Source organism: Lepidochelys kempii, chromosome 7 (assembly GCF_965140265.1).
Source record: "Lepidochelys kempii isolate rLepKem1 chromosome 7, rLepKem1.hap2, whole genome shotgun sequence".
Classification (NCBI taxonomy): Eukaryota; Metazoa; Chordata; order Testudines; family Cheloniidae; genus Lepidochelys; species Lepidochelys kempii.
Window position 1 is genome coordinate 23,220,714 of NC_133262.1, and position 27,881 is coordinate 23,248,594.

Sequence of the window (27,881 nt, forward strand, 5' to 3'; positions counted from 1 at the left end):
AGATGAAAAGGAGGACTTGTGGCACCTTAGAGACTAACCAATTTATTAGAGCATAAGCTTTCGTGAGCTACAGCTCACTTCCTCAGATGCATATCATGGAAACTGCAGCAGGCTTTATATATACACAGAGAATATGAAACAATACCTATTCCCACCCCACTGTCCTGCTGGTAATAGCTTATCTAAAGTGATTTCCAGCACAAATCCAGGTTTTCTCACCCTCCACCCCCCCACACAAATTCACTCTCCTGCTGGTGATAGCCCATCCAAAGTGACAACTCTTTACACAATGTGCATGACAATCAAGCTGGGCTATTTCCTGCACAAATCCAGGTTCTCACATCCCCCCCACCCCCATACACACACAAACTCACTCTCCTGCTGGTAATAGCTCATCCAAACTGACCACTCTTCAAGTTAAAATCCAAGTTAAACCAGAACATCTGGGGGGGGGGGGGTAGGAAAAAACAAGAGGAAACAGGCTACCTTGCATAATGACTTAGCCACTCCAAGTCTCTATTTAAGCCTAAATTAATAGTATCCAATTTGCAAATGAATTCCAATTCAGCAGTTTCTCGCTGGAGTCTGGATTTGAAGTTTTTTTGTTTTAAGATAGCGACCTTCATGTCTGTGATCGCGTGACCAGAGAGATTGAAGTGTTCTCCGACTGGTTTATCACATAAACACCACCCTATACCGGAAACCTACTGACCGCTATTCCTACCTGCATGCCTCCAGCTTTCACCCTGACCACACCACACGATCCATCGTCTACAGCCAAGCTCTGCGATACAACCGCATTTGCTCCAACCCCTCAGACAGAGACAAACACCTACAAGATCTCTGTCAAGCTTTCTTACAACTACAATACCCACCTGCAGAAGTAAAGAAACAGATTGATAGAGCCAGAAGAGTTCCCAGAAGTTACCTACTACAGGACAGGCCTAACAAAGAAAGTAACAGAACGCCACTAGCCGTCACCTTCAGCCCCCAACTAAAACCCCTCCAACGCATTATTAAGGATCTACAACCTATCCTAAAGGATGACCCAACACTCTCACAAATCTTGGGAGACAGGCCAGTCCTTGCCTACAGACAGCCCCGCAACCTGAAGCAAATACTCACCAACAACCACATACCACACAACAGAACCACTAACCCAGGAACTTATCCTTGCAACTGTAAGCAGTGTCAGGATGAGCTCCACCCTGACATCTGGTGGTGAGGTGTGGCAAGTTGTGGAAAAGAACTTCAGGGGCCGATCTCATTTGCATAGGCACACCCACCACGCCTAGAATGAGACCATAGCTGCCCAAATGGTCACTTTGGCTGCTGTGGGATCCCCAGTGTCTCTGTTATTGGGGCAGGAAGAATAAATTGTTATTACCCTGATTATGGGAACTGTGCTTGGAACTGTACGTGGCCTTTTGTTACAATGGAGGGATTCACCATCATCTAAGTAGCACTCGCTAGGCAAGGGTCATGGGTTCCAAAACTGTGTGAATGGAGAGAGGCTGGGGACAAGTATTAATACTTGGTGGCATGGGCCCCTTGGTGAGGGCCTTACATGCTGATTGCACTTCCTCCTCTCTCCACTGTGGAATATCAGAGCTAATTTTGGTTTCATTAGAAGTCTAGTTATAGGCTGCTGAGCTCACTTTGGGCTGACAGTGCACCAGCACTGGGGCTCCCCTACTATAAGCTGAATTCACCTAAGCGCTGAAATCACTGAGTGTTGTGTTAAGTAGTGGGGGAGCCTGAAGATATATTGTGGAGCAGTTTGCGGGACGGCTGGTGAAGCAGTTCAACATGGAGCAGTGTGTGGATGGCAGGAGCTGCTTGTGGGCCGTGGAGCTGAGCGAAGGAGTTCGTGGGGCGGCTGGCGGAGCGGAGCGCAGCTGCGCGAAGGAGTTTTGTGGGGCGGCTGGCGGAGCGGAGCGCCGCTATGGAGCTATGGGGCGGTCAGCTTCAGATCATGTAAGGTGCCTCTTACCCCCGTCCCATTTCCACCCAGGTTGGGAGGTAAAAGCTCCACCGATAAACTTTCGAACTCTGGGGCTGCCCTGACCAGGGACAGAGACTTTTGGGGCATTGGACTTTTGGGGTTGCTGGACTCAAGAACCAAAGGGAAAAGGGCATACCCCAATTTGCCTGGGGTGGGGTTGTTTTTGCTCATGGGTTGTGTTATGAATCCGGTTGGTGGTGTTTCCCCAACATAATGCCACATTGTTTCTCTCTGTTATTAAAAGACTTTTGCTACACTCAGACTATGTGCTTGCGAGAGGGGAAGTATTGCCTCTTGGAGGCGCCCAGCGGGGGTGGTATATATTTGTCCCAGGTCACTGGGTGGGGGCTTGAGCCGGTTTGCATTGTGTTATTGGAATGGAACCCCTAGATATTGAACCCGGCCCTTGTTGCTGCCAACTCTGACGGGCAGAAGGGTTACACAACAAAGCCCGTTGCCAATTGTGCCCACATATCTATTCAGGGGACACCATCACAGGGCCTAATAACATCAGCCACACTATCAGAGGCTCGTTCACCTGCACATCCACCAATGTGATATATGCCATCATGTGCCAGCAATGCCCCTCTGCCATGTACATTGGTCAAACTGGACAGTCTCTACGTAAAAGAATAAATGGACACAAATCAGATGTCAAGAATTATAACATTCATAAACCAGTCGGAGAACACTTCAATCTCTCTGGTCACGCGATCACAGACATGAAGGTCGCTATCTTAAAACAAAAAAACTTCAAATCCAGACTCCAGCGAGAAACTGCTGAATTGGAATTCATTTGCAAATTGGATACTATTAATTTAGGCTTAAATAGAGACTTGGAGTGGCTAAGTCATTATGCAAGGTAGCCTGTTTCCTCTTGTTTTTTCCTACCCCCCCCCCCAGATGTTCTGGTTTAACTTGGATTTTAACTTGAAAAGTGGTCAGTTTGGATGAGCTATTACCAGCAGGAGAGTGAGTTTGTGTGTGTATGGGGGTGGGGGGGATGTGAGAACCTGGATTTGTGCAGGAAATAGCCCAGCTTGATTGTCATGCACATTGTGTAAAGAGTTGTCACTTTGGATGAGCTATCACCAGCAGGAGAGTGAATTTGTGTGGGGGGGTGGAGGGTGAGAAAACCTGGATTTGTGCTGGAAATCACTTTAGATAAGCTATTACCAGCAGGACAGTGGGGTGGGAATAGGTATTGTTTCATATTCTCTGTGTATATATAAAGCCTGCTGCAGTTTCCACGATATGCATCTGAGGAAGTGAGCTGTAGCTCACGAAAGCTTATGCTCTAATAAATTGGTTAGTCTCTAAGGTGCCACAAGTACTCCTTTTCTTTTTGCGAATACAGACTAACACGGCTGTTACTCTGAAACCAGCTTTAAGATGGAGACTAAACACGCGAAGACTACAAGTCCCAGCAGGCCATGGGTCACCTTGAGGGATCGTTTAGACCCAAGGAGGCGCATGGAATGCTGGGATTTATAGTCCCCTGGGTCCAATAGGTACAAGGGAATAGTCTGCGCCGTGCGTCTTGCCGTAGTGCATGCTGGATGTTGTGGTGTCTGGTGGGCGCAGTGCATGATGGGAACGATAGCGCCTCTGGCCAGGGCGGGACGCGGCGGCGGAGTCTGCCAGGGAATTGTAGTTCTTGGGGCTGCCGGAAGTCTGCAGCGCCTGCGCGGAGGCGCTCGGCCGGCGACCCCGTGCGTGGCAGGAAGCGGAAGGGGGCCGGTGGGGCTCGAGCACTGACGTGTCTCTCGGAGTGAGCAGGAGCCTTCGCCCGGCCTCTGCTCCCTCTTTGGACAGCAACAGCGGCCGAGATGGGGAGTGAGTGTCGGCTCGCAGCCGGGGCCTGGGAGCGATGGAGGGGTGCCCGAGCTGTGCCCCGGGCTGGCGGCGCCCCGCTGCCCTCCCTCTCCCCCCCCCCCAGCTGTGCCCCGGGTTGGCGGCGCCCCGCTGCCCTCCCTCTCCCCCCCCCAGCTGTGCCCCGGGTTGGCGGCGCCCCGCTGCCCTCCCTCTTTCCCCCCCCCCCCAGGTGTGCCCCGGGTTGGCGGCGCCCCGCTGCCCTCCCTCTCCCCCCCCCCAGCTGTGCCCCGGGTTGGCGGCGCCCCGCTGCCCTCCCTCTCCCCCCCCCCCAGCTGTGCCCCGGGCTGGCGGCGCCCCGCTGCCCTCCCTTTCCCCCCCCCAGCTGTGCCCCGGGCTGGCGGCGCCCCCCCTGCCCTCCCTCTCCCCCCCCCAGCTGTGCCCCGGGCTGGCGGCGCCCCGCTGCCCTCCCTCTCCCCCCCCTCAGCTGTGCCCCGGGCTGGCGGCGCCCCCCTGCCCTCCCTCTCCCCCCCCTCAGCTGTGCCCCGGGCTGGCGGCGCCCCCCTGCCCTCCCTCTCCCCCCCCTCAGCTGTGCCCCGGGCTGGCGGCGCCCCCCTGCCCTCCCTCTCCCCCCCCTCAGCTGTGCCCCGGGCTGGCGGCGCCCCCCTGCCCTCCCTCTCCCCCCCCCTCAGCTGTGCCCCGGGCTGGCGGCGCCCCCCTGCCCTCCCTCTCCCCCCCCTCAGCTGTGCCCCGGGCTGGCGGCGCCCCCTGCCCTCCCTCTCCCCCCCCCCCAGCTGTGCCCCGGGCTGGCGGCGCCCCGCTGCCCTCCCTCTCCCCCCCCCCAGCTGTGCCCCGGGCTGGCGGCGCCCCGCTGCCCTCCCTCTCCCCCCCCCCCAGCTGTGCCCCGGGCTGGCGGCGCCCCCGCTGCCCTCCCTCTCCCCCCCCCCAGCTGTGCCCCGGGCTGGCGGCGCCCCGCTGCCCTCCCTCTCCCCCCCCCCCAGCTGTGCCCCGGGCTGGCGGCGCCCCGCTGCCCTCCCTCTCCCCCCCCCCCAGCTGTGCCCCGGGCTGGCGGCGCCCCGCTGCCCTCCCTCTCCCCCCCCCCAGCTGTGCCCCGGGTTGGCGGCGCCCCGCTGCCCTCCCTCTCCCCCCCCCCAGCTGTGCCCCGGGCTGGCGGCGCCCCGCTGCCCTCCCTCTTCCCCCCCCCCAGCTGTGCCCCGGGCTGGCGGCGCCCCGCTGCCCTCCCTCTTCCCCCCCCCAGCTGTGCCCCGGGCTGGCGGCGCCCCGCTGCCCTCCCTCTTCCCCCCCCCAGCTGTGCCCCGGGCTGGCGGCGCCCCGCTGCCCTCCCTCTTCCCCCCCCCAGCTGTGCCCCGGGCTGGCGGCGCCCCGCTGCCCTCCCTCTTCCCCCCCCCAGCTGTGCCCCGGGCTGGCGGCGCCCCGCTGCCCTCCCTCTTCCCCCCCCCAGCTGTGCCCCGGGCTGGCGGCGCCCCGCTGCCCTCCCTCCCCCCCCCCCCCAGCTGTGCCCCGGGTTGGCGGCGCCCCGCTGCCCTCCCTCTCCCCCCCCCCCAGCTGTGCCCGGGCTGGCGGCGCCCCCCTGCCCTTCCTCTCCCCCCCCCAGCTGTGCCCCGGGCTGGCGGCGCCCCGCTGCCCTCCCTCTCCCCCCCCCCAGCTGTGCCCCGGGCTGGCGGCGCCCCGCTGCCCTCCCTCTCCCCCCCCCCAGCTGTGCCCCGGGCTGGCGGCGCCCCGCTGCCCTCCCTCTCCCCCCCCCCAGCTGTGCCCCGGGTTGGCGGCGCCCCGCTGCCCTCCCTCTTCCCCCCCCCCAGCTGTGCCCCGGGTTGGCGGCGCCCCGCTGCCCTCCCTCTTCCCCCCCCCCCCCAGCTGTGCCCCGGGTTGGCGGCGCCCCGCTGCCCTCCCTCTTCCCCCCCCCCCAGCTGTGCCCCGGGTTGGCGGCGCCCCGCTGCCCTCCCTCTTCCCCCCCCCCCCAGGTGTGCCCCGGGTTGGCGGCGCCCCGCTGCCCTCCCTCTTCCCCCTCCCCCAGGTGTGCCCCGGGTTGGCGGCGCCCCGCTGCCCTCCCTCTCCCCCCCCCCCAGGTGTGCCCCGGGTTGGCGGCGCCCCGCTGCCCTCCCTCTCCCCCCCCCCCAGGTGTGCCCCGGGTTGGCGGCGCCCCGCTGCCCTCCCTCTCCCCCCCCCCCAGGTGTGCCCCGGGTTGGCGGCGCCCCGCTGCCCTCCCTCTCCCCCCCCCAGGTGTGCCCCGGGTTGGCGGCGCCCCGCTGCCCTCCCTCTCCCCCCCCCCCAGCTGTGCCCCGGGTTGGCAGTGTACTCTTTGTGCAGGGGCTGGGAGGTGCTATTGCTTCCTGAAATCTGCTGCTATCCCAGGGTCCATCCAGGACCCTTTTCTTCCCCACTAACCTGTGTTTGGCTCTAGGCCCTATGGGGGGTATTGGAGTGGTTACATTTCTGAGAGCCGTGTTCGGCTCATAATGCTGTTTTTGACACATTATAGGTCTTATTTTTTTATCAAACTATTAAAACAAGATTATCTTCTTGTAATATGAATGTGCACGCTGAGCAGTCAAACACAGTTTTCCTCGTTTCCTTTCCTGTTTCTGCTGCCTTGTAAATTTGCTCGTATTAGGATCAGGGTTAGCTTTCTCATGTTGGCATCCTTTCTACCCTTGCTTAGGCTTTTCTTATTAGCTGGGCATTCTAATTTTGATGACATCAGGAAAGAAATTTTCAGCAGCATGCAAAGTAGCAAATACAAATTTTCTTATGGTAGGGAAGGCTCTGTATGATTCCAGGAGGTCAGGCTAGATTACTTGACAGGTACTCTTGGCTTCACTTGCCTGTGGATCATCTAAAGTTTAGTAGGAGTGCCATAGTAAAAGAAACTGCAAGCTGAGTGGATCATGGCCTAAGCTAAAAATCAGTCATTCTTCCTGAATAACAGAAACCCACAGCAATGAAAGATGTTCATGTCCCTAGTTAATAGAAGCTTCAAGATAGTCTGTTTGAGGAGGAGGAACTGGTCAGGTTCTGGAAAAGAATTTTGGTTTCATTGTTGTAAAAGGTAGATGCGGTATTTACAGAAAGTGAAAAACCACAATCTAAGAAATTTCTGTTGGAAATTAATAGCTTAATATCTAGTAAACTGTTTCTGGTCTAGACTTAAACAGGGTACATTTAGTATCAATTTCATATTTCCACAGAGCTACTGAAAGCGTTCATGTTTCAGTGCTCTTGTGCTGTCTTCCATGAAATGGATATAAAGGAAGTAAATCCTACCACATAATTTCTGCAGTCTGAGATTCGACTGTTGTCCTGAGAGATTCAGCCTACCTCCCTTTGAATTTCCTTGGACCTTATGTTCCTGTCTTGGAAAAACAGTTTATTTTATAACTGTTAAATCTGAAAGAAGAGTTCATAGTTCAGGCCTGTATTATAGATACCTCCCATTTCCTTAAATGGTAACTTTCAGACCTCACTGGCTTTCTAAGGATAAACCTCCTCATGCTGGTGAGCAGTTTCACACACATTTTGTGGGATTGTTTGAGTAACTGTTTAACTAGTGCCTTTAAGGGGTTCATTCATTCATCCCCAAAGTAATTTCACCTTTCCACATAAATTCAGTTATTCACCTTATGCCTCAAATAACCACCATCAAATAGAAGTTGGAAGGATGTGGAAGAGTATATCTCTAGAAGACAAAATAAGTTAATGAAACTAACATTCTCTTCCTCATCCTTCTCAAGAAAGAGTTACAAAATATCCAGATCAGCCATGTATAATAAGTTTGCTGTTTGTTATCACACTCGTTCAAAGGTGCAACTGCCTTGTTAGCGCAGTTAGCCAGATGTACCTAGGACAGGTAAGGGTGAGGTGACCACCTAGTCCCTAGCCCTTGCAAATTTAGAAATTTCCATTTTTTTAACATGTCAGTGACTAATCATCAGGATTGCCATAAATTCCATATCTGTATGTTCACTTTACCATCTAACTTTTTATTTTATTTACAGTTAAATTTCTTGAAGTGATCAAGCCCTTCTGTGTTATCTTGCCTGAAATTCAAAAGCCAGAAAGGAAGGTATGTTTTTGAGATGTTCTTCAGAACTCTATTTGTAAGAGATAAGGTTTCTAAGCCTAAGGTGTGTAACTGTCAGCAGTGCGGTTACTTTTAACTGAAATAGTTGCACCATTGCAGCCCTAGTGTGAACAGTTGTACCCAGTATAAATCATCTTTACACTGGCATGAGTGCATCCATGGTAGTTGTTGTACTGCTGTAATTATAGCAGTACAATTGAAGCAGTACAAGTTTTGTGTGTCGGCAAGGCCTGAGGTATATGATGATATATATATGAGAGAGAATTAATTTCAGAGTAGCTAAAAATGGTATCTTAAAATTCAAAATACTCTTCTTCTTTTTCCCCCATCTCCCTTAAAGACAGCTGATTTGAACAAATAATCTTAGATTGGAATTTTTGCCGAGAGCTTTTTTTTGGGTAGGCCATTAAACTAAGAATCCATTTCAGTGGATCAGTACTGGAATTACCTTATACTGCTTGCATAAGGTTGTTTGCTTGGATGAAAGTTTCATTAAAGATTTACCATCTTTCCTTCTAGACTTCATATAGTGTAGATGGGATGAAAAGGGACTTGATAATTTGCTTTTTTCTAGTATTTTACTCTAAGTATGCAGTTACATGATAGAGTTTAGTTGACTTGCTTAATAGACGAGCTGTTGTGACCAGTGACAACCCATTCAGTTTAACTCCTGTCTTTTTCTTCAGATTCAATTTAAGGAAAAAGTGCTATGGACAGCTATTACGCTTTTCATCTTCTTAGTATGCTGCCAGGTATGTTTGTAATGTTCTTTCATTTTCCTTTCAAATAAAGAGGAGAACAAAGTCAGCGCTTTAATTTAACTCCACTTCACTTTCATTGCTTGGAAATTCAGATTCCCCTGTTTGGTATCATGTCATCAGACTCGGCAGATCCTTTCTACTGGATGAGAGTGATTCTGGCTTCAAATAGAGGTAAGATCCTGCTTCAGATAACTTAATTGCCAGCGTAGGGTTTCTTCCACTGGCTGTGTAACTTGGCTTGTTTGAACAGTTGGGATTTTAGTCTGTTTATAGATTTTTTTTTCTAATGAAGTGAACATCTGGATTGGAGCAATAAACATGGTATAATAGAAAAAATGATAAATCTGGGGATTGGAATTTGGCACAAATGCATTAAAATTATATATGAATAGACACATTATCAATTGCATATAGCCAAGTGGAGGAAAAATAGCCTTTGGAGAGAAAGTGGGAACAAGACAGCTCATAAATACCCATATATAATAGAAATTATAAAACTCCTGCAGTACATTCCATGTATTCTGATGCACATTCCCAGCTATAAGTACTTTGTACTTTTTTTTTCTTACGGACACCTTTGGTCGGTCACACAGAGTAAAACCTATGCTGGCTGCTCAGTTGTCCAGTTGCTCACTGAAGCTTTTTTGTGCTGATGTAAATCAGATACAGTATCAATCACTTCGGTGCACCATTTGATACTAGTTCAGGTATGTGTATATGTATCTGGTCAAATCAATTGATTATAGCAAAATGGGAAGTGCAGAGATGTGCATGTAACTGAGAAACATGATTATACCAAAAAATATTAGAATGTCATCCTTCAAAGGAGGAGAGTGAAGCTTTACCATTTCTATACCATCTTATATCTGGCATAGGTACGCCAGAAAGCAATAATTTTAATGCAGGGCACATGATACTAAGGCATGATTCATTGTCTTGCAAATTAATTTTAATCAAACTTCAGTTAGCTTCTAAAACTTTTCTTTTTAAACTGACTCAGAGAAAGAGGTGCCACGTGTCTCTTATTGTTCTGTCTGTACCATGAGGAGGTGGGAGGAATGAACAGTCAAACTTTGCACTTTATGGGGGTCTGGAAATGGTGAACTGCAACAATTGGCTTTCTGCATCTGACAGGAACATTGATGGAGCTGGGTATTTCACCCATTGTCACTTCCGGGCTCATCATGCAGCTCTTGGCTGGTGCCAAGATAATTGAGGTTGGGGACACTCCAAAAGACAGAGCTCTCTTCAATGGGGCGCAAAAATGTAAGTAGCAGCTGATATCAAGGAGGCTCATCTAGAATGAGGCCTGACATTAACAATGGATGTTGTGAACTTGATCGCCTGAAAAATCTTGAAATCGCACGTGTAGGCCTCCCCAGATGTTAGTTTTCTTGATTCTGAATTTGTTAGTACTTCAATACTCTGATTTATTGTCTGCTGTTTCTTGGCCCATCTGAAATTTTCTGGTGGGTTTCAGTTGAGTTCTTAGTGGTTGTCATGTGATGGTGTCCCTGCTGCAGTTTCAGCAGAGAGGCCAAATATTAAATGGACCATGGAGATACCAATACCGCACAGACCTCTAAATGTAATTGAGGCATATTTGATGTGGTAGAATGGTGAGGCAATTCTGTGCTGCTGCTGTCCTTCTTGTGTGAACTTTAAAAGGACTTGAGTCTCATCAAAGTTGACTCTTTTCAGTAGTAAATGTTGCTAGATATCTCTGTAATGTACAGATTTCAGTTAATTTTAGTCAGATCTTCTCTACAACTTGTTTCTGTACAAGGAACAATTAAATTCCAAAATCTGTTTACTGAAGAAAAACTCACCTAAATTGCTTACGTATCAGCTTAATGTTTTACTTTGTATTTAAAAAAAATATTTCCTGCAAACAAGAGTGTTTAACATTGAGAATGTTGCTTCATCTTTTTTAGGTTTAGATTAGTTTTCTCTCATTGCTGCTGTGCAGTGTTTTTGTTGATCCTAGAGTTTCCAGTGACCGACTTCAGTGCTCAAACTTCATTTTGACATTGCATTTAGATGTCTATTTCATTAGTTTTTTGTATACTCCTTCCCCCTGCTACCCTTTTTTCACTGGTCTGCAAATGTCTTATAAACTGACAGTATTTTTTGTTGTCTTTTACAGTGTTCGGCATGATTATTACAATTGGTCAGTCTATCGTCTATGTAATGACAGGGATGTATGGAGACCCATCTGAGATGGGTGCTGGTATCTGTTTGCTTATCACAATTCAGGTAACTTTTATACCACACCCTCTACATCACTCCTCAAAACGATACTTCCCTGTTGCATAACTGCACCCCCATGGAGTGATGGGAAAGGAGCGAGGAGAATGGAAAGCGCACATGTCTGCCAACTAAAGAGGATATCTGATCTTCTCCTTGTTATTGTTGATACAAATGTTTTGTTCCATTAAGTCAGCATTATTACAAAAAATAAAAAGGGATGAAGTCTCCAGTAAATAATGCTATTTCTTTTCTTGCAGCTTTTTGTAGCTGGGTTGATAGTTCTACTATTGGATGAGCTTCTACAGAAAGGATATGGTCTTGGTTCTGGCATCTCTCTCTTCATTGCTACCAACATCTGTGAGACTATTGTATGGAAGGCATTCAGCCCCACCACTGTGAACACAGGCCGAGGTGACTCTTTGCTTGTGTTAAGATTTAAGTATTCTGTAATATGAAAGATGACTAGATTATCTGAGTAGCTTCATGTGCTCTTTTCCCACATTCTAAAGCTCCACTCATACATAGCAATTTCTACAGTAACCTTCCAGAGCACAGAGAATTTCAGCAACAGAAAAGTTGTTTCTATGCACAAAAGAAAAAAAAAATAAGGAAATTAAGTTAAATAGTAAATATTGCTCTTGACCTCTCAACTCCTGTAATTTTTTCAAGTGGAATCCTAATTATAATAGAGATGTTTGTATGCAAGGTAGAAATGCATGTGTAAAGCAAATACTGAGAGGGAAGACTCCAGAGGTTTAAGATGAATGGTATATAAGCAGCATATTACCTTTCTTGAGGGAGGGAGTGCCTCCTGCCACTCAGCAGCTACCCCTATTGTTGATTTGAGTGGCACTTTTTCCAAAGACTAATCAAATCATCCTCAGTTGCAAGGATAGGGAATGAGGTTCCATAGGGGACATGAAGAACTGTAGAGAGAGGAGATGGAAGTATTGAGTGCTCACAGGAAGGCAACTAATTTCATTTGTGCAAATAAGCTGTAACTCTATAATCTAGGATGATCAAGTGTTCAGTCCACAGCTTTCTCCATTTACTTTACATTGTTTATTGTAAGTATGCAGAATACCTCCACCAGATCTTTACTGTCTCCTTAAATGTATGCTTTAGTCAGACTCTGGAATGAAGAATGGTCATACTAGCTCAGACCAATGGTCCAACTAGCTCAGTTTCCTGTCTTCTGACATTGCTCAGTGCCAGATGCTTCAGAGGGAATGAACAGAACAGGGCAGTTATTGATGATCCTGTCGTCCAGTCTTGGCTTCTGGCAGTCAGGGGCTTAAGGACACCCAGAGCATGGGTCCGACCATCTTGGCTAATAGAGATTGATGGACCTATCCTCCATGAACTTACCTAATTCTTTTTTGAACCCAGTTACACTTTTGGCCTGCACAACATCTCTGGCAACAAGTTCCACAGGTTGACTGCATTGTGTGAGGAAGTACTTCCTTACGTTTGTTTTGGTCTGCTGCCTTTTAATTTCACTGGGTGACCCCTGGTTCTTGTGTTCTGTGAAGGGGTAAATAACACTTCCTTATTTACTTTCTCCACACCAGTCACGATTGTTTTAGATGTCTCGCATATCCCTCCTCAGTCATCTCTTTTCCAGGCTAAACAGTCCCAGCCTTTTTAATACATCCTCAGATGGAAGTGTTCCATACCCCAGTCATTTTTATGGCGGTTCTGTGTACTTTTTTCAATTCTAATATATCTTTTTTGGGGATTGGGCAACCAAAACTGTGTGCAGTATTCAAGATGTGGACATCCCATGAATTTATGTAGTGGCATTATCGATCCCTTTCTTAATGGTTCCCAATCTTCAGAATTGGTTGCTGGGAGGCATGAGAGTCGGTCATTTCAAAATGTCACTTTTATTTAAAGGGCAGTGGTTTTGTCCTACAGAATTCATAGTTATAGCAGAATCCAAGCTGTTGCTTAAGAATCTTGGGTCCATAAATTTTGAACGCTCTTCTTTCTGTGTGATTTTTCAGCAGGACAGGAGAGTCAAAATCGCTTGCTTTGTGATAGCGAGTTCTCAAAGCACAGAACTTCAAAGTAGGAAAACAGACCAATGCATTTCTTTGAAATGTAACTCTGTCATAAAAAGTGATTACAACTCTGTTTCCCTTTTAATCCCATGCTGCTGTGTTTTGCTCTGTGTTGCTGATAAGTACTCTGGAAAACCTAAATTTCTAACAAGAAATGTGTTCTCAGGTGCAAATTGCTTGAACTTCTTTGGATAATTCAGTGCTTCAGGATGCTCTGAATTCTGTGGGTCTAAAGTGTACTGTTTACATCTCTCTTGTTCCCTGTGTTTTATAGAATCATTGTTTTGTCTTCTAGTATGTTCTTTGGCACTGTCTAAAATAGTCAAATGGTGTGGAATCCATACCTGTATGAAATTAGCAGATGTAGTTTACGCTATGAAGACAATTGCATTCTTCCCTGTATTAACACGTTCCTTATAGAAGGAATTGCCTTTAGGGTGTGATTTTTCAAAAGTGCTCAGCATTGGCCTAACTGATCCTATAGAAATCAATCGTAAAACCCTTACTGACTTTAGTGGGAGCAGAGTTAGGACAACAGCAAGTGCTTCTGATAATCCCACCCTAAATAGTGTATTTCAGAAGCCTAGTTAATGTCTTAATTCAGGTATTAAGATACCTGAACTCATTGTCCTTCCCCTCTCCCTTTCTCATTTAAGGAATGGAGTTTGAAGGAGCCATTATTGCTCTGTTCCATCTGCTGGCTACTCGTACGGACAAAGTCAGAGCTCTCCGAGAGGCCTTCTACCGCCAGAACCTCCCTAACCTCATGAACCTGATTGCCACCATTTTTGTCTTTGCTGTTGTCATTTACTTCCAGGTCAGTCAGAATCTAAAATAATGTTTAAAACCACTGCTGGTAGATGTAGTAAAGTCACCTGTTTCACAAATGCAGTCTGATAAATTTTGAGTACAGATCCTGACAGCACTTCCATAGAAAAGCTGACAATTGTGAAGATAAATATGAATTTAAGACGTTCAAAATCTTTGGCTCTTTTGTGGCTTTAAATCAGAATTGACATGGCTGAGTATTTAAAAATTGATTTTTTTTCTGCAGCTTGAAGAGTTAAACTTCACCTTTTTAGTGCATGCAGAAGACTCCTAATGACTTCTGGGTGTGCATGCAACAGCCAGGGCTTCAGTTACTTGATCTGAAAAGGCTGGAACTCCACCCTTGGCTTTCTGTGGCCCCTGAAAGGCTTGAGAACTATTGTAGACTGAGAGAGATGATGGATGTGTACTAACAGACCTTGCTAAAAATGCCTCAACGTTTTGCTGAAAATACCATGAGCCCATAAAAACCTGAGTTCATTTTGGAATTTATTGCAGCAAAATGGCCAATAAGTAGTAAATAACCGTTTTTTTGTGTGTACCTTTGGAATTTCCACCTCTGGGCACTATGCTGAGTTCTTCCTGTAATTTCAGACTCACCTTTGAATATCTTGGCATTTCATAAATTCACATATTTAAGCTGCCCTGTGCAACGATCTAAATGGGTCTGAGGTCTTGGCAGAAGGGTTTAAGTAAAGGGCTGAGCTAGCAGAGTCTTTGACACTCACATGCTTCACGGCAAGATTTTTGTGGAGACCTTGCATGTGCTGCAGTTGTGTGGTGCCTCTGCTGTCTGTGTTTTATTTCAGAGTTACAGTGGGGTTTTCACTTGGCATTTTTCAGGGCTTCCGAGTGGACCTCCCCATCAAATCTGCCCGCTACCGTGGCCAGTACAACACTTATCCTATCAAGCTGTTCTATACTTCCAATATTCCGATCATTCTTCAGTCTGCCTTGGTATCTAATCTGTATGTGATCTCCCAGATGTTGTCTGCTCGCTTCAGTGGCAACTTGTTGGTTAGCCTGCTGGGCACCTGGTCTGTAAGTATCCACCTGTTTTCTGTAGCCTGTTTTACACCACACAGGGGCCCCACTAGAATGCCCAGCTTCCGACATGATCTCTGTAAACATAGTGACACTTTCCCTGGCAAAATTATGCACATTGAGACTAACAGCCCAACATGTGATGTTTTCCCTTCATTATTGACTGTGGAATACATTTACCGTGTGTGTTTAATCTGTGGCTTGCTATTACTTTTTCCTCCCTTGCAAACCCAGTATCTTTTATTTTTTCATTTGTCCCTTGTGTTCCCATCTTTAGAAACTGCTCATAATCTGAAACTTGAATTCCCTTGTGCAGCCCATGTGCACACACAAACTCTACCTATTAAAAAAGGGATGATGCATTTAACCAGGGTTAGTCTAACTGCTAATAAATAGGGACACAAAACTAAACAGTACAAACTTATTTGTTTCTTTTCAGGATACTTCATCTGGAGGCCCTGCTCGCTCTTATCCAGTCGGTGGACTTTGCTACTATCTCTCACCCCCTGAGTCCTTTGGTTCAGTGTTAGAAGACCCTGTCCATGCAGTTGTTTATATAGTGTTTATGTTGGGCTCCTGTGCTTTCTTCTCCAAGACATGGATTGAAGTTTCTGGCTCCTCTGCCAAAGATGTAAGTTAAAGAAATTGTTTTACAGGATAAAACCAGGAGAATTATCCTGCAGTAATTACTACTTCAGCAGTAATATTGTGAAATGGACAATATAGCCTGGTGCCAGCCTTGCCTCTTAGTAATACCACTACTTACGTGGAGTGCCTTTTTGTCTGTGGATTGCAAAGCACTTAAAGCTGGGCAAGCATTTGTGTCCCCATTTTACAGAGGGGAAAACACGCACACAGGTAGAACCCTGATCTCCTGATTCCCATTTGGGGCCCTATTCACTGGATCACACCAAAAAACCCTAGGTGGGTGGTGTAGGAATAGAGATGTATCTGAGATGCTTGAATATCACTTGAGTAGCATAGAAAGAAACAGAACAATATGAAAGAGAAACTTCATAAGGAGCATAGTGTGTAGCCTGGAGCACTACATATGGAGCATAGCGGTCAGATGACAGCTGCACTGTGTGAGGGTAATTATCTCCTTAAATACCTACACACAGTATTTTAATACTTCTGTGCCTGGAAAAAAAACAAGCTCTCATGGGATCTTTGTAGGGACTGATAACTGGAAGTAGCTGTGTTTCAAACTTGCTTAATTGGTGGTATGTTAAAAATAGTTCAGCACATCTATATACCAGTAGCTGGCCTATCTAAACTTCAATCATTCAGATGTGTAACACTCAAGAACAAAATATTTCATTCTTAAATTGAATTGCTTGTTGCTATTGGAGATGGTAAAGTGGCTAACAGTATGGCAGGTTTTAGTTAGGAAGAAATAGGTTTTGCACAATGAATATTTTCATTTGGGATGGATCTGGCTGCTTGCTGCCAAATGTGGCCGAGGTCCTGCTTGGAACTCTGTACAGATCTTGGCTGGGTTTTGCTTGTGTGTCACTCTATTAATCATGGCTTAGAATACTGGAACAAGGCATTTTACGCTTTAAACATAATAATTGGGAAAAGCTCCACTTTGTTTTTATTCTGTTTCTTGGAAGATGGCTGACATGTAACCACAGAAATGTCATGCTTTCAATTCCAGATACCTAGGTGGTTCTGTGAAATTAACCTAAAAAAATGAGACTGAATTTCTTTACTAAATTTCTTGGCTCAATACAGGTTGCCAAACAACTAAAAGAGCAACAGATGGTAATGAGGGGCCATAGAGAAACCTCCATGGTCCATGAACTAAACAGGTGAGCTACAAATATGTCCGTGGCTATATGTACCAAATGTTCATGTAATATCAGTGCTACAATAGGCACTGTCTTCAGAAGATTAGAACTTGGATGTCCTTTCAAGCTCAGTTCTAGGGTGACATGCTAGCCTACTGCATAAGGTCATGTCTCCTGCTGGAGGCTGGGCCTATAAACACTGTAATCTACTGCTACCACACAGCTGAAGGATTTAGCTCTAGTAGACCTGTGTCTGGTGCTGAAGGTCCTGGGTTCAGTCCTTGCTGACAGCCATGGTGTGAGCATGCAAACATATGGGTCCTCGCACTAATATAAAAGCTCTCACACAAACAGGCTAGCAATCAGCTGGCCAAGGTACCTCCAAAAGCCCTCCATTGCAGGGTGATGAGTATGGAATCACTTAACTTCGTAAGCCGTTATTCTTCTTCGAGTGATTGTTCATGTGTATTCCACTATAGGTGCAGGTGCTCGCCACGTGCACCGGTGTCAGAAGTTTTTCCCCTAGCAGTATCCATAGGGGAGCGCCCTTAGCGACCCCTGGAGTGGCGCCTCCATGGCGCGGTATAAGGAGTGCTGCGCGCTCTCCCCACCCTCAGTTCCTTCTTGACGTCAGCGAAGGTGCTTTGGAACTGCTCGGCTCCAGCTTTGCTGCAGCTCGTCCCCAGAACTCTTGTTCGTTCAGTGTATGGTATCTGTAGTTAGGTTTGGTTTAGTTAGCGTGCCCAGGTTGGGGCATGCCCTGCGCCCTGGGTTTTAAGTCGCGTGACACTTGTAGGTGGCCGATGCCTGTGAGTGATCCGCATGCAGACTGTTTCTGCAGTTTGGGTGAAACCCATCTTAGCGATAGTTGCAAGATTTGCAAGTCATTCATGCCTCGGACCGAGAGAGAGAGAGAGACGTTCGGCTGCAGGCCATCCTGTTGGAGTCGGCATTGACCCTGACTCCGGCGCACCGCTCCGAGTTGGCACGGGGTACCGTGGTGTCGGTGCGTGAAGACCTCCCGGCGCCATCTACCAGTTGGCACCGCTCCCTGTCTGTGGGGCATGCCAAGAAGGCTAAGAAGAGGCCTTCGCTGCCGCTGCACCGGAGCAAGACTGGGGGGAGAGGCTAGGTCCGTGTTGGGTAGGCCTCCGACTCAGGTTGAGCTGAGTAGCCTGGCCCGTTCGGAGCAGGCTTCCCCAGATATCCGGATGCCCTCTACCCCAGAGGCCCTGCAAGCAGCCCAGGATGTTATGTCCATGCCAGTACCAGGAGCACCGCCAATGTTGGCCCCACGGTCCAGAGGCAAGCTGCTCCTGGGATCTCTGCAGTTGCCTTCGACTCTGTACCAGGGAATGTTCCCGACGCCGTTCGCCGCTCAGTGACCATCCCGGGCGTAGTCCACGTAGGTTGCTGTCAACCTCCCCACCAGGCTGTCTGGCTGGGTTCCATCTGACAGACTCCAGGCACCGTTCCACCTCGAGGAATGGACACCGATGAGACTGAGGCAGATGACACTCATCTCAGAGGGGCTGTAGTAGCCAGTTGTGACATGAACATCGACGCCATTCCCTTTCATCGTCGCGCTCCAGGACCCCGCCATGACACTGCTCCCACAGCCCCAGGCGTCAATTGCCGGCTCGGATCCACCTGCCGGAGCTGATCTCAGAGCAGCTGCTACCAGCAGTACTGTTCCCTCACGTCGGGGTCACGGTCTTGTGGTCGGCGCTCCTCCCGGTCCAGGGACAGCGGCAGGTCATACGTCAGCCCCAGCCTTTCTTCATAGTCGTCCACCGATGGGCCAGGCCAGCTAGGCCCACAGCCAGTTCCGTCGGTGCCACAGCAGGTGCAGTGGCTCTGGGCCCTGTGGCCGGTGAAGTGGTACCAGTGGGCACCATGGTCCCCGATGCATCTCCTACTGGGGGCTCGCTCTGTGGCAGGAGCCTCAGAACAGCCATCGGCCACCCTCTCCTGGCCTCTGAGGAAGGAATTGGCAGGACGCACATCTTTGGTGCTGTGCCCAGAGAGCGACCAGGTGGTGGATCCTCCGGTGCTGGTGGACACGCAAAGTACTGCGCCTGTCTCCTTGCCCTCCCCTGGATAGGTGATTATGGTCCCTCCTCCCTCCGTCCCACAGGAGGACTCTAATGTCCACCAGGAGCTATTGAAAAGAGTGGCATCAAACCTCAACCTTCAGGCAGAGAAGGTGGAGGAGCCCTTGGACTCTCTTTTTAATGTCCTGTCTGCCTCGGTACCGGGCAGAGTGGCCTTGCCACTCCACGAAGGGGTGGTGAAGATTTCAAATGCCTTGTGGAAAACCCCGGCCTCACTGGTCCCCATCTCGAAGAGAGCGGAATGCAATATTTTGTACCCACCAAAGGACATGAATACCTATACACCCACCCTGCTCCTAACTCCCTGGTGGTCGAGTCGGTCAACCACAGGGAACAGCAGGGCCAACCAGCCCCTACTCCGAAAAAAAAGGATTCAAGGAGGCTGGACTCATTTGGCAGAAAAATTTATTCGTCCTCGAGCTTCCAGTTACAGGTGGCAAACCATCAGGCTCTCCTGGGCTGTTATGAGTTCAGTCTATGGAGCTCTCTGCCCAAGTTCAGGGACTCCCTTCAGGAGCATGACAGGAAGGAGTTCAAAGCTCTGGTGGAGGAGGGTACAGCTGCTGCCAAGGCAACTCTGCAGGCAGCATCAGATGTGGCGGACACAGCCGCGTGGTCCATAGACTCCGCGGTGTCCATGAGAAGGGCATCATGGCTCCTGCTGTCTGGGCTGTCCATTGAGGCACCTGCTGCGGCACCGACATAAAACTGCGTGGCCTGAAAGACTCCCGCACTACGCTTAAGACTCTTAAGATAGGCCACCCACTCTAAATACGAGCTCCCTTATAAAAAGTCGCAGGACTATAAAAAAACACCCACAGAGGCAGTCTCAGTCTGCCCCCCAGCCTGGGTCCTCCAAGGGCAAACAGGCAGGGAAACGGCAATTTTGATGGTACGCCTAGGGGCAACTTAACAGTTAACATCAGGGATCCATCCTCAAAGCTTCCTTTCTCAAACCGGTTGTGTGCGTTTCTCCCGGAATGGTCGCAGCTGACTTTGGACCGATGGGTCCTCAGCACTATCTCTCGGAGCTACACCCTCCAGTTTACCTCTACCCCGCCCAACCACTCTCCCACCCAGTACCCATAGGGGGAGCCCTCTCACGAGGCTCTGCTCGATCAGGAGGGGGGGTGGCGCCTTGGCCTAGGAGCGGTGGAGGTGGTTCTAGCAGAGTTCAAGCGCAAGGGGTACTACTCTCGCTACTCCCTTATCCCGAAGAACAAAGGGGGGCTCAGGCCCATCCTGGACCTGCGAGGCTTGAACCAGTTGTGACGGGGTCAGGCCAGATGGCTACAGGAGAGTGTTAGAAGGCAGATATATTAGCCCAGGTTAAGTAGGTCCCTTTCCCCTGAGCAAGGTAATAGGGAAGGTTCCAGAACAATCAGGAACTTTCTGGAAACAGTTAAGGCAGACAGGCTGATTAGAACACCTGCAGCCAATCAAGAAGCTGCCACAATCAATTAAGACAGGCTAATCAGGGCACCTGGGTTTAAAAAGGAGCTCACTTCAGTTTGTGGCGTGTGTGCGAGGAGCTGGGAGCAAGAGGCGCAAGAAGCTGAGAGTGAGAAGGCGTACTACTAGAAGACTGAGAAGTACCAGCATTATCAGAGATCAGGAGGAAGGTCCTGTGGTGAGAATAAAGAAGGTGTTGGGAGGAGGCCATGGAGAAGTAGCCCAGGGAGTTGTAGCTGTCACGCAGCTGTTACAGGAGCCACTGTAGACACCTGCAATCCACAGGGCCCTGGACTAGAACCCAGAGTAGAGGCTGAGCCCGGGTTCCCTCAATCCCCCCAACTCCCTACTTGATGCCAGAGGAGTTGAATTGGACTGTGGGTTCCACCAGAAGGGAAGGTCTCTGGCCTGTTCCCCAATCCACTGGGTGGATCAGCAGAGACTGTGGGGATTGTTCTTCCTTTTCCCCATGCTGGCCAGTGATGAGGCTAACTGAGTGAAAGGCAGGTTTGAGCCACGAAAGTGGCCAAACTGAGGGCTGCCATGAACCTCTGAGGTGAGAAAATCCACCAATAAGTGCAGGACTCACAAGGCACAGGAGGAACTTTGTCACACAGTATATGATGAAACTCAAGTTCTGCATGGTCTCCCTGGCCTCCATCATTCCCTCCCTGGATCCCGGGGACTGGTACACCGCCCTCGATCTGCAGGCTGTGTACTTCCACATCCATATATTCGAGGGGCACAGACGCTTCCTACATTTCACGGTGGGATGGGAACACTACCAGTTTACAGTCCTCCCATTTGGCCTGTCCACTGCCCTCAGGGTATTTGCGAAGTGTATGTCTGTGGTGACGGCCTACCTCAGGCGCCGTGGGGTCCAGATCTTCCCTTTTCTGGACAACTGGCTGGTCAAGGGCAGCACCCAATCGCAGGTATGGGACCACATGGCGCTCCTTATGTTCACATGCACCACTCTGGGCCTGTAAGTGAATGACACCAAGTCACATTAGTCCCAGTACAATCAGGGCGGTCCTGAGCCTCCCTCCCACCGGACAGTTTTGAGACCCTGAAAGGGCTCATCAACAGAGTCACAATGACAACAGTCAGAGCGTGTGTCCAGCTCTTGGGTCACGTGTTGGCGTGCACATATGTGGTTCGTGCCGCCAGGCTCAGTATGAGGCCCCTCCAGCTCTGGTTGGCCTCTGCATTCTCCTGGGCCAGAGACAGGATGGACCAGGTCCTCACTGTGCCCAAACTGGTGATCACCTCCCTTCAGTGGTGGTCCTCCGCAGGGAACATGGTCTATGGGGACTTGTTCAAAGGCAGGCCCTTGTTGCTGGAACTGGTGTCCGACGCATCGGACCTGGGGTGGGGAACCCATGTGGGAGATGTTCAGACCCAAGGTCTGTGTTCTGCAGAGAACCTGGCCCTCCACATAAATGTCAAGGAGCTGTGGGTGGTCCGCCTGGCATGCATGGCCTTCTGTTCGCACCTGGAGGGCAGGGTGGTCAGGATTCTCACGGGCAACACGGCCTCGATGTTTTACATCAACAGGCAAGGCAGGGCCTGATCCTCTGCCCTCTGCCTGGAATCCTTCAAGCTGTGGGACTTCTGTATAGCCCACAACATTTGCCTACAGGCCTACCACCTACCGGGCACCCGGAACTTGTGGACTGATCACTTGAGCAGGGACTTCTCCTCTTAGCATGAGTGGTCTCTTCACCCAGAGGTGGAACACAGACTTTTCCAAGAGTGGGGAACTCCCCAGGTGGACCTGTTCGCAACTTGACAGAAGATTCGCTGTCTCCGGTTCTGCTCCTGGGGGGGCTGGGGCAGGGTGTTATCTCTGATGTCTTCCTCCTGTCCTGGTCAGGCCAGTTTCTCTATGCCTTTTCCCCATTCCCACTGATCAGCAAGGTCCTGGAAAAGATAAAGATGGACAGGGCCCAGGTCCTCCTGAATGCCCCAGCATGACCCAGGCAGCATTGGTATAGGACCCTCATGAGCCTCGCTGTTGCCCCGCCATGGCCGCTACCGTCCCGCCCGGACCTGCTCTCCCAGCACCAGGGCTGCCTCCCCCACCCCAACCTGGTGGCACTTCACCATGCCATGTGGCTGCTCAATGGTTAGGCCGGGAGGAAAGTATGTGCTCGGAAAGGATTCACTGTGTCCTCTTGGAAAGCAGGCAACCCTCCACGTGCCGAGCCTACTTGGCAAAATAGTCTACGTTCTCCTAATGGGCAGATGAGCAGGGCGCTTCCCCCATGACTTCCCCGATCCAGCTCATTTTGGACTACCTCCTTCACCTTAGAGCCCAGGGCCTGGCACCCTCGTCCGTCAAGGGGCACTTGGCTGCCTTATCAGCCTTCCACCCACCAGTGCAGGGGCACGTGGTGTTCTCCCATGCTATGGCTGGCCGATTCCTTAAGGGATTGGATCGTCTCTTTCCGTACGTTAGGCCCCCTGTCCCGCAGTGGGACCTGAACTTGATGCTGGCCTGGCTGATGGGCCCCCAGTTTGAGCCACTAGCTATGTGCTCTTGCACTTTTCATGGAAGGTAGCCTTCCTCATTGTGATCACGTTGGCACCGCGGGTCTTGGAACTTGGGGCCCTGACCTCCAAGCCCCCGTACACGGTGTTCCATAAGGATACGGTACAGCTCCGCCCAAAGGTGGTTCTCCGCCTACCACATAGGTCAGGATATTTTCCTGCTGGTCCTTTGCCCCAAGCTCCATGCGTCCAGTAAGGAGCGCTGCCTCCACAAGCTGGATGTGAGATGGGCTCTGGCCTTTTACCTGGAGCGTGCAGGAAGTCTTCGCAGCTGTTCGTTGCCTTGGCCGAACGCGTGAGAGGTCAGCCGATCTCCATTCAATGGCTCTCCAACTGGATCACCTCGTGTATTCGTGCCTGTTGTGATCTGACTGGAATTCCGCCGCCATCGATTGTGCGGGCGCACTCGACTAGGGTGCAGGCCTCGTCTGCTGCCTTTTTAGCCCATGTCCCCATTCAGGACATTTGCACGGCTGCCACATGGTCTTCAGTTCACACGTTCACGTCGCATTATGCGATCATCTCCCAGATGAGGGAGAATGCTGGGTTCGGCAAGGCTGTGCTCCGTGCTGGGAATTTGTGAACTTCTACCCACCTCCAACAGATATAGCTTGGAATCACCTATTGTGAAATACACATGAGCAATCACTCGAAGAAGAAAAAACAGTTACCTTTTCCGTAACTGGTGTTCTTCGAGATGTGTTGCTCATGTCTATTCCACATCCCACCCTCCTTCCTCTCTGTCAGAGTTGTCTGGCAAGAAGGAACTGAGGGTGGGGGGAGTGCGCAGCGCCCTTTATACCGCACCATGGAGGCGCCGGTCCAGCGGTTGCTAGGGGTGCTCCCCTACGGGTACTGCTAGGGGAAAAACATCCAACACCAGTGCACATGGCGAGCACGCACACCTACTGTGAAATAGACATGAGCAACACACCTTAAAGAACACCAGTTACGGAAAAGGTAACTGTCTTTTCTGATTGGTTTTGAGTCTGCTGGTGGCTGTGAGGATTGCAAAAGCCTGAAAGATAAAATTTAAGAGCTGTGGTTGCATGCACGCAACAATTTTCATGCATTTTTACTGCATCATCAGTAATATATTCAGCACTTAAATAGCACTTTAATGTTTCTGCAACGCTTTGAAAATGTGACCTGTTACAGGAAATATTATTAATCATTTGCAGATGTCTCAGTTACATACCTCTATGGGTAAGAGCTACGGTGTGCTAAATAATGTTGTTTTGAATCCCAAATAAGTATTTAATAAACTACTTGGTGCAGAGGTGGGGCACAGTGACCCTTTTAGTTCTGCAGCGCTTCCCACTGCAGTTCTCACCTCTAATATGGAGGTGTAATATGTGGAGAGACTACAGGTCCCAGCCTGCTTTGCTCCAAGTCACTTGAAATGAGATGGTGCATTTTCTAGGATCGAATTGCCATTGGCTGCCGCTGTGTTTAAAGATGTGGCTGGTTGTAGTCTAGTCCATTCCATTCCCAGGCAGCTTGGTGATGTTTGTCCTCAGCTGGGCCATGCTTGGGGCTCCTTACCTAGTATGCCGAGCCTAGTGCATGTTCCTCCTCTTGGATTGCTGGACCAGGGAGGAAGAGGGTGTTTTGCTACTGAGGGCCTTTGTTTTTATTTGTAATAGTTACCTTAAGCTGCAGGGGAGCTGCTGAAAAGGTATTTAAGATGCCTAGTTGTATGAGGTCTAGCTTCCTGTTCTTTTAAAGGGATTGATTTTTTTCCCTCATAGAAAACACTCACCTCGTTGATTCAGACTGTTCTCCCAGATAGGTATATCCTACAGCAGAGGTCCCCAAAGTGTGGGGTGCGGCACCCTAGGGGGGCATGGAGGAACCTTTGGGGCGGCATGGTGTGGCCTGAGCCAGCCCCCATGGGGGTGGGGAGGGAGTGCCACCCAGGCCCTCCCCGTCCTCAGCCCTGTCCCCAATCTTGGCTTGGCTCCGCTCCCGGCGCCGCACCAGTACCGGCCACTGGCCATGGCTCCATTCCTGGTCTGGGGCTGAGGCTGGGAGCAGAGCTGCACCTGGCCGTGGGCCCAGCTGCCAGCCCCCATTGCAGGCTAGCTGCAACTCCACTCCTGCCCCCAGCCTTGGCCCATGGCCCCAGCCTTGGCCCCCTTACCACTGGCCACTTCTCGGGCTGCGGGGGGGAATGGACAGGGATACAGTGCTGGTGGGGGTGGGGGCGGAATATGACCCTGAAGTTTGGGGACTACTGTCCTACAGGAATACCAATCCCTGGTGCGAAAGGTAGCATGATGTCTGACTGTGCTTTTCCTTTTACCATTGTATTTTACAGGTACATTCCCACAGCTGCTGCGTTTGGTGGTCTCTGCATTGGTGCTCTCTCTGTCCTGGCAGACTTCCTTGGGGCAATTGGGTCTGGAACTGGAATCTTACTAGCTGTTACTATCATTTACCAGTACTTTGAAATTTTTGTAAAGGAACAGAGTGAAGTTGGGAGCATGGGAGCTCTTCTTTTCTAAACCCAGCTTCTGATGGACCTAGGAAAGGGGGAGGCGTATTCTTGAATTATCCAGTCAGGTGAAAAGAAATAAAACAAACTCGGGCACATCATGCTATAGGAACATGTATTTTAATAATGTTTCCAAAGTACATTTCCTTTTGTTCACTTTTTAGCATATTGTTTGTGTTTTTATAAATTGTTGGAAAATGTGCAAAAACACTTTTAAAGAAAATTGTTTATTTTTAATTACTTATTAGGAAAACCAACTTCCTGAATTGGATTTAGTTTGACACTTTAATTTTTCATCCCCTTGCAGGAATGATAGATGGATGAATGAATCAAGCCTTTGTAGGCTTAGATAAATAGACATGGGGGGAGGGCTATGTATTGGAAGGGATGTTTTTTCTATATATACTGTGTTTGCAACTCCTCTGCAGTGGATTAGCTGAGAGAAATCTCTTCCTCTGATGCTGGAGTTCATTAATTATGGTTGTAAGCACAAACAATGTTTAATATGTTCAGTTTTGTATATTTTTTGGAATATGGCATATTTGGTGAAGCATTTTCAGTGTATTTTTACAAAGGTGTCTCTACTTCCAAATGTCTTGTAAACTAAGCTAGGTCTTGTCAAATGCTGAATATTGGCTTGAGACTGTTGCCTAGCTTCTGTAGAGGTTAGAAGTGCTTTCCCTTCCGTAAGCTGAAAACTCAGGTCAGTCTAGGTTTCTCAAGGGGGAAGCAATTACTGTGCCTAGGAGTTGTAACCTTAAAACTTGGTAATATGGGGAAGCCTTGTAAATGTTCTAACTACCATTGACCACAGTGATTTCTAGCTCTGGCAGTGAAACTAGTTGGGGATTGCATGTCACAACTTTTTAGAGGCAAATCTTAATTTTGTCTTTTGATAAACCAAGGCTTCTCTCATTAAAAATAAGTAATAGTCTAGCAGCAATGAGGATATCCTCATCTGACTGCTTGTTTCTAGTGAATTGTATGAGATTCATTGCTACAGAATGCCACAAGTGTAATTGACATATCTGTCCCAAAGTACCTAATTTATGGTCCTGGACAGGAGATTAGTCTGATAACTTTGTCACTCCCCATGTAAAAGGCATCCTTTTGCCATCTCTGAAGTATGTTTAAAATATACCCGTGCTGACTTGAATAGTGTGGAGTGAAAACACTTGCCTGGACACCTGTGGCCTCCTGTTTCGTTTTGAGGGCCGCTCCTATCAAAATGGAGAAGTCACCTTAAAAGGCTTAAAGGAAACTGGGGAAAAAATCCTCAACTTCTAATTTTAAGTTAGATTGATCCTTGGCACCTTAAATGTTGACAAATGCAAACATTTTGTGTGCAAAGGAATCCTGCAAGTAAAGTTTCTTCCTCAAACAGTATTGGTCAACCTGGGAACCAGAATGGGAAGGGGTAGTGTTGAAGTGTTTCTCTGTACTGCACCAATATGACTGTATATTCTACTGTTACTCTGAAAACGTAAAAGATGGTTTGTGCTTTGAGTGACAGAATCTTTTCTATTATATGTTCCTGAGAAAAGTAGAGCCAGAGCCAGAAACTCTTGCTGTATTTGCCACCAAGCTCTAACAAATGTATGAGAATGCTGCAGGCTCTGTATACTATGTACCTATCAATAGAAACTTAAACGCTTAAAATGGGACAAGGACCTGAATTAGAAAAAGGGCAAAAGTAATGGAATAAAGTAGCCATGAATAAAGAAAATGTCATAAAAGTCCACTTGTTAACTTCACACTACATTCGTCTGTTTTTTTTATCGAGGGTCTGTTTTGGTATAGCAGCATGTGACAACAGAGTTTTTGATGCAAAATCTGAGAGAGTTCAGAGGTGACTTTTGATGTGGGGGAAAGGGGGTGTCTTTCAGAAAGACCAGTCAAGGGCCTCACTTCTGGGCACACAGTTCTGGCTGGGCTAGAAGTGTATTTGCGTTTTCAGTTAGAACTGGCTGCAGTTTAGACCAACAGTTCTGGAGTTTCTGGTGAATAGCACTTGTTCTGTGCATCTGTATTTTGTTGCCTAGTGGTGGAACTTTGTACATCTTCAAGCAGATACGTCCTGAAGGCAGGATCTGATGATCATACAGTGGATGTTTGGTTAGGCATTAGCTTTTTGTTTTTATTCTAATCTGCTTTATAATTAAATAAAGTACATCTTTGGAACTAACAGTTGACTTTTAGTGCTTTAAATACTGCTGCAAGTGCATGCCTAAAAGACTCTTAAAATGAATGGTAAGACTGATGCGTACTAAAGAGTATACAAAGACAGTTCCTGCCCCAGAGAGAATTTAAGATCTAGGTATAAAGCAGGATTCAGCAGGTGTCTAAGACACGCAAATGAGAATCAAGATGGGGATGATGAGGTGAAAAAACCAACAGAGGTTGATAACAGCTGAAGTATTGCCCAATATCTAAATGTTACTAAGTGTGTCTCTACCAACGTTCTTTGTAGCATAACCCTATTTCATTAAAAGAATCAAGGGGTGAGTGGTTTCAGACTATTTTCTGCCCTGTCCTCTGAGGTTGCATGTTTCTGATGTGGTGGGGAAGGAAGACGTTAATTTGCCTTTTAGGAGGCATTCTTTCCTTCCC

The 27,881-nt window shown here is 48.9% G+C and overlaps 1 protein-coding gene across 1 annotated transcript; it reads left to right on the forward strand.

Moving 5' to 3' along the window:
* Nucleotides 1–3,703: 3,703 nt before the first annotated feature.
* On the forward strand, nt 3,704–27,025 carry SEC61A1 (SEC61 translocon subunit alpha 1). Its single transcript, XM_073351378.1, has 12 exons — nt 3,704–3,841; nt 7,831–7,898; nt 8,603–8,668; nt 8,770–8,848; nt 9,812–9,943; nt 10,824–10,933; nt 11,185–11,338; nt 13,647–13,807; nt 14,662–14,859; nt 15,302–15,493; nt 16,600–16,676; nt 25,095–27,025. The coding sequence occupies exons 1-12, from the start codon at nt 3,835–3,837 to the stop codon at nt 25,279–25,281; spliced, it is 1,431 nt and encodes a 476-aa protein (XP_073207479.1). The 5' UTR covers nt 3,704–3,834; the 3' UTR covers nt 25,282–27,025.
* Nucleotides 27,026–27,881: the final 856 nt, after the last annotated feature.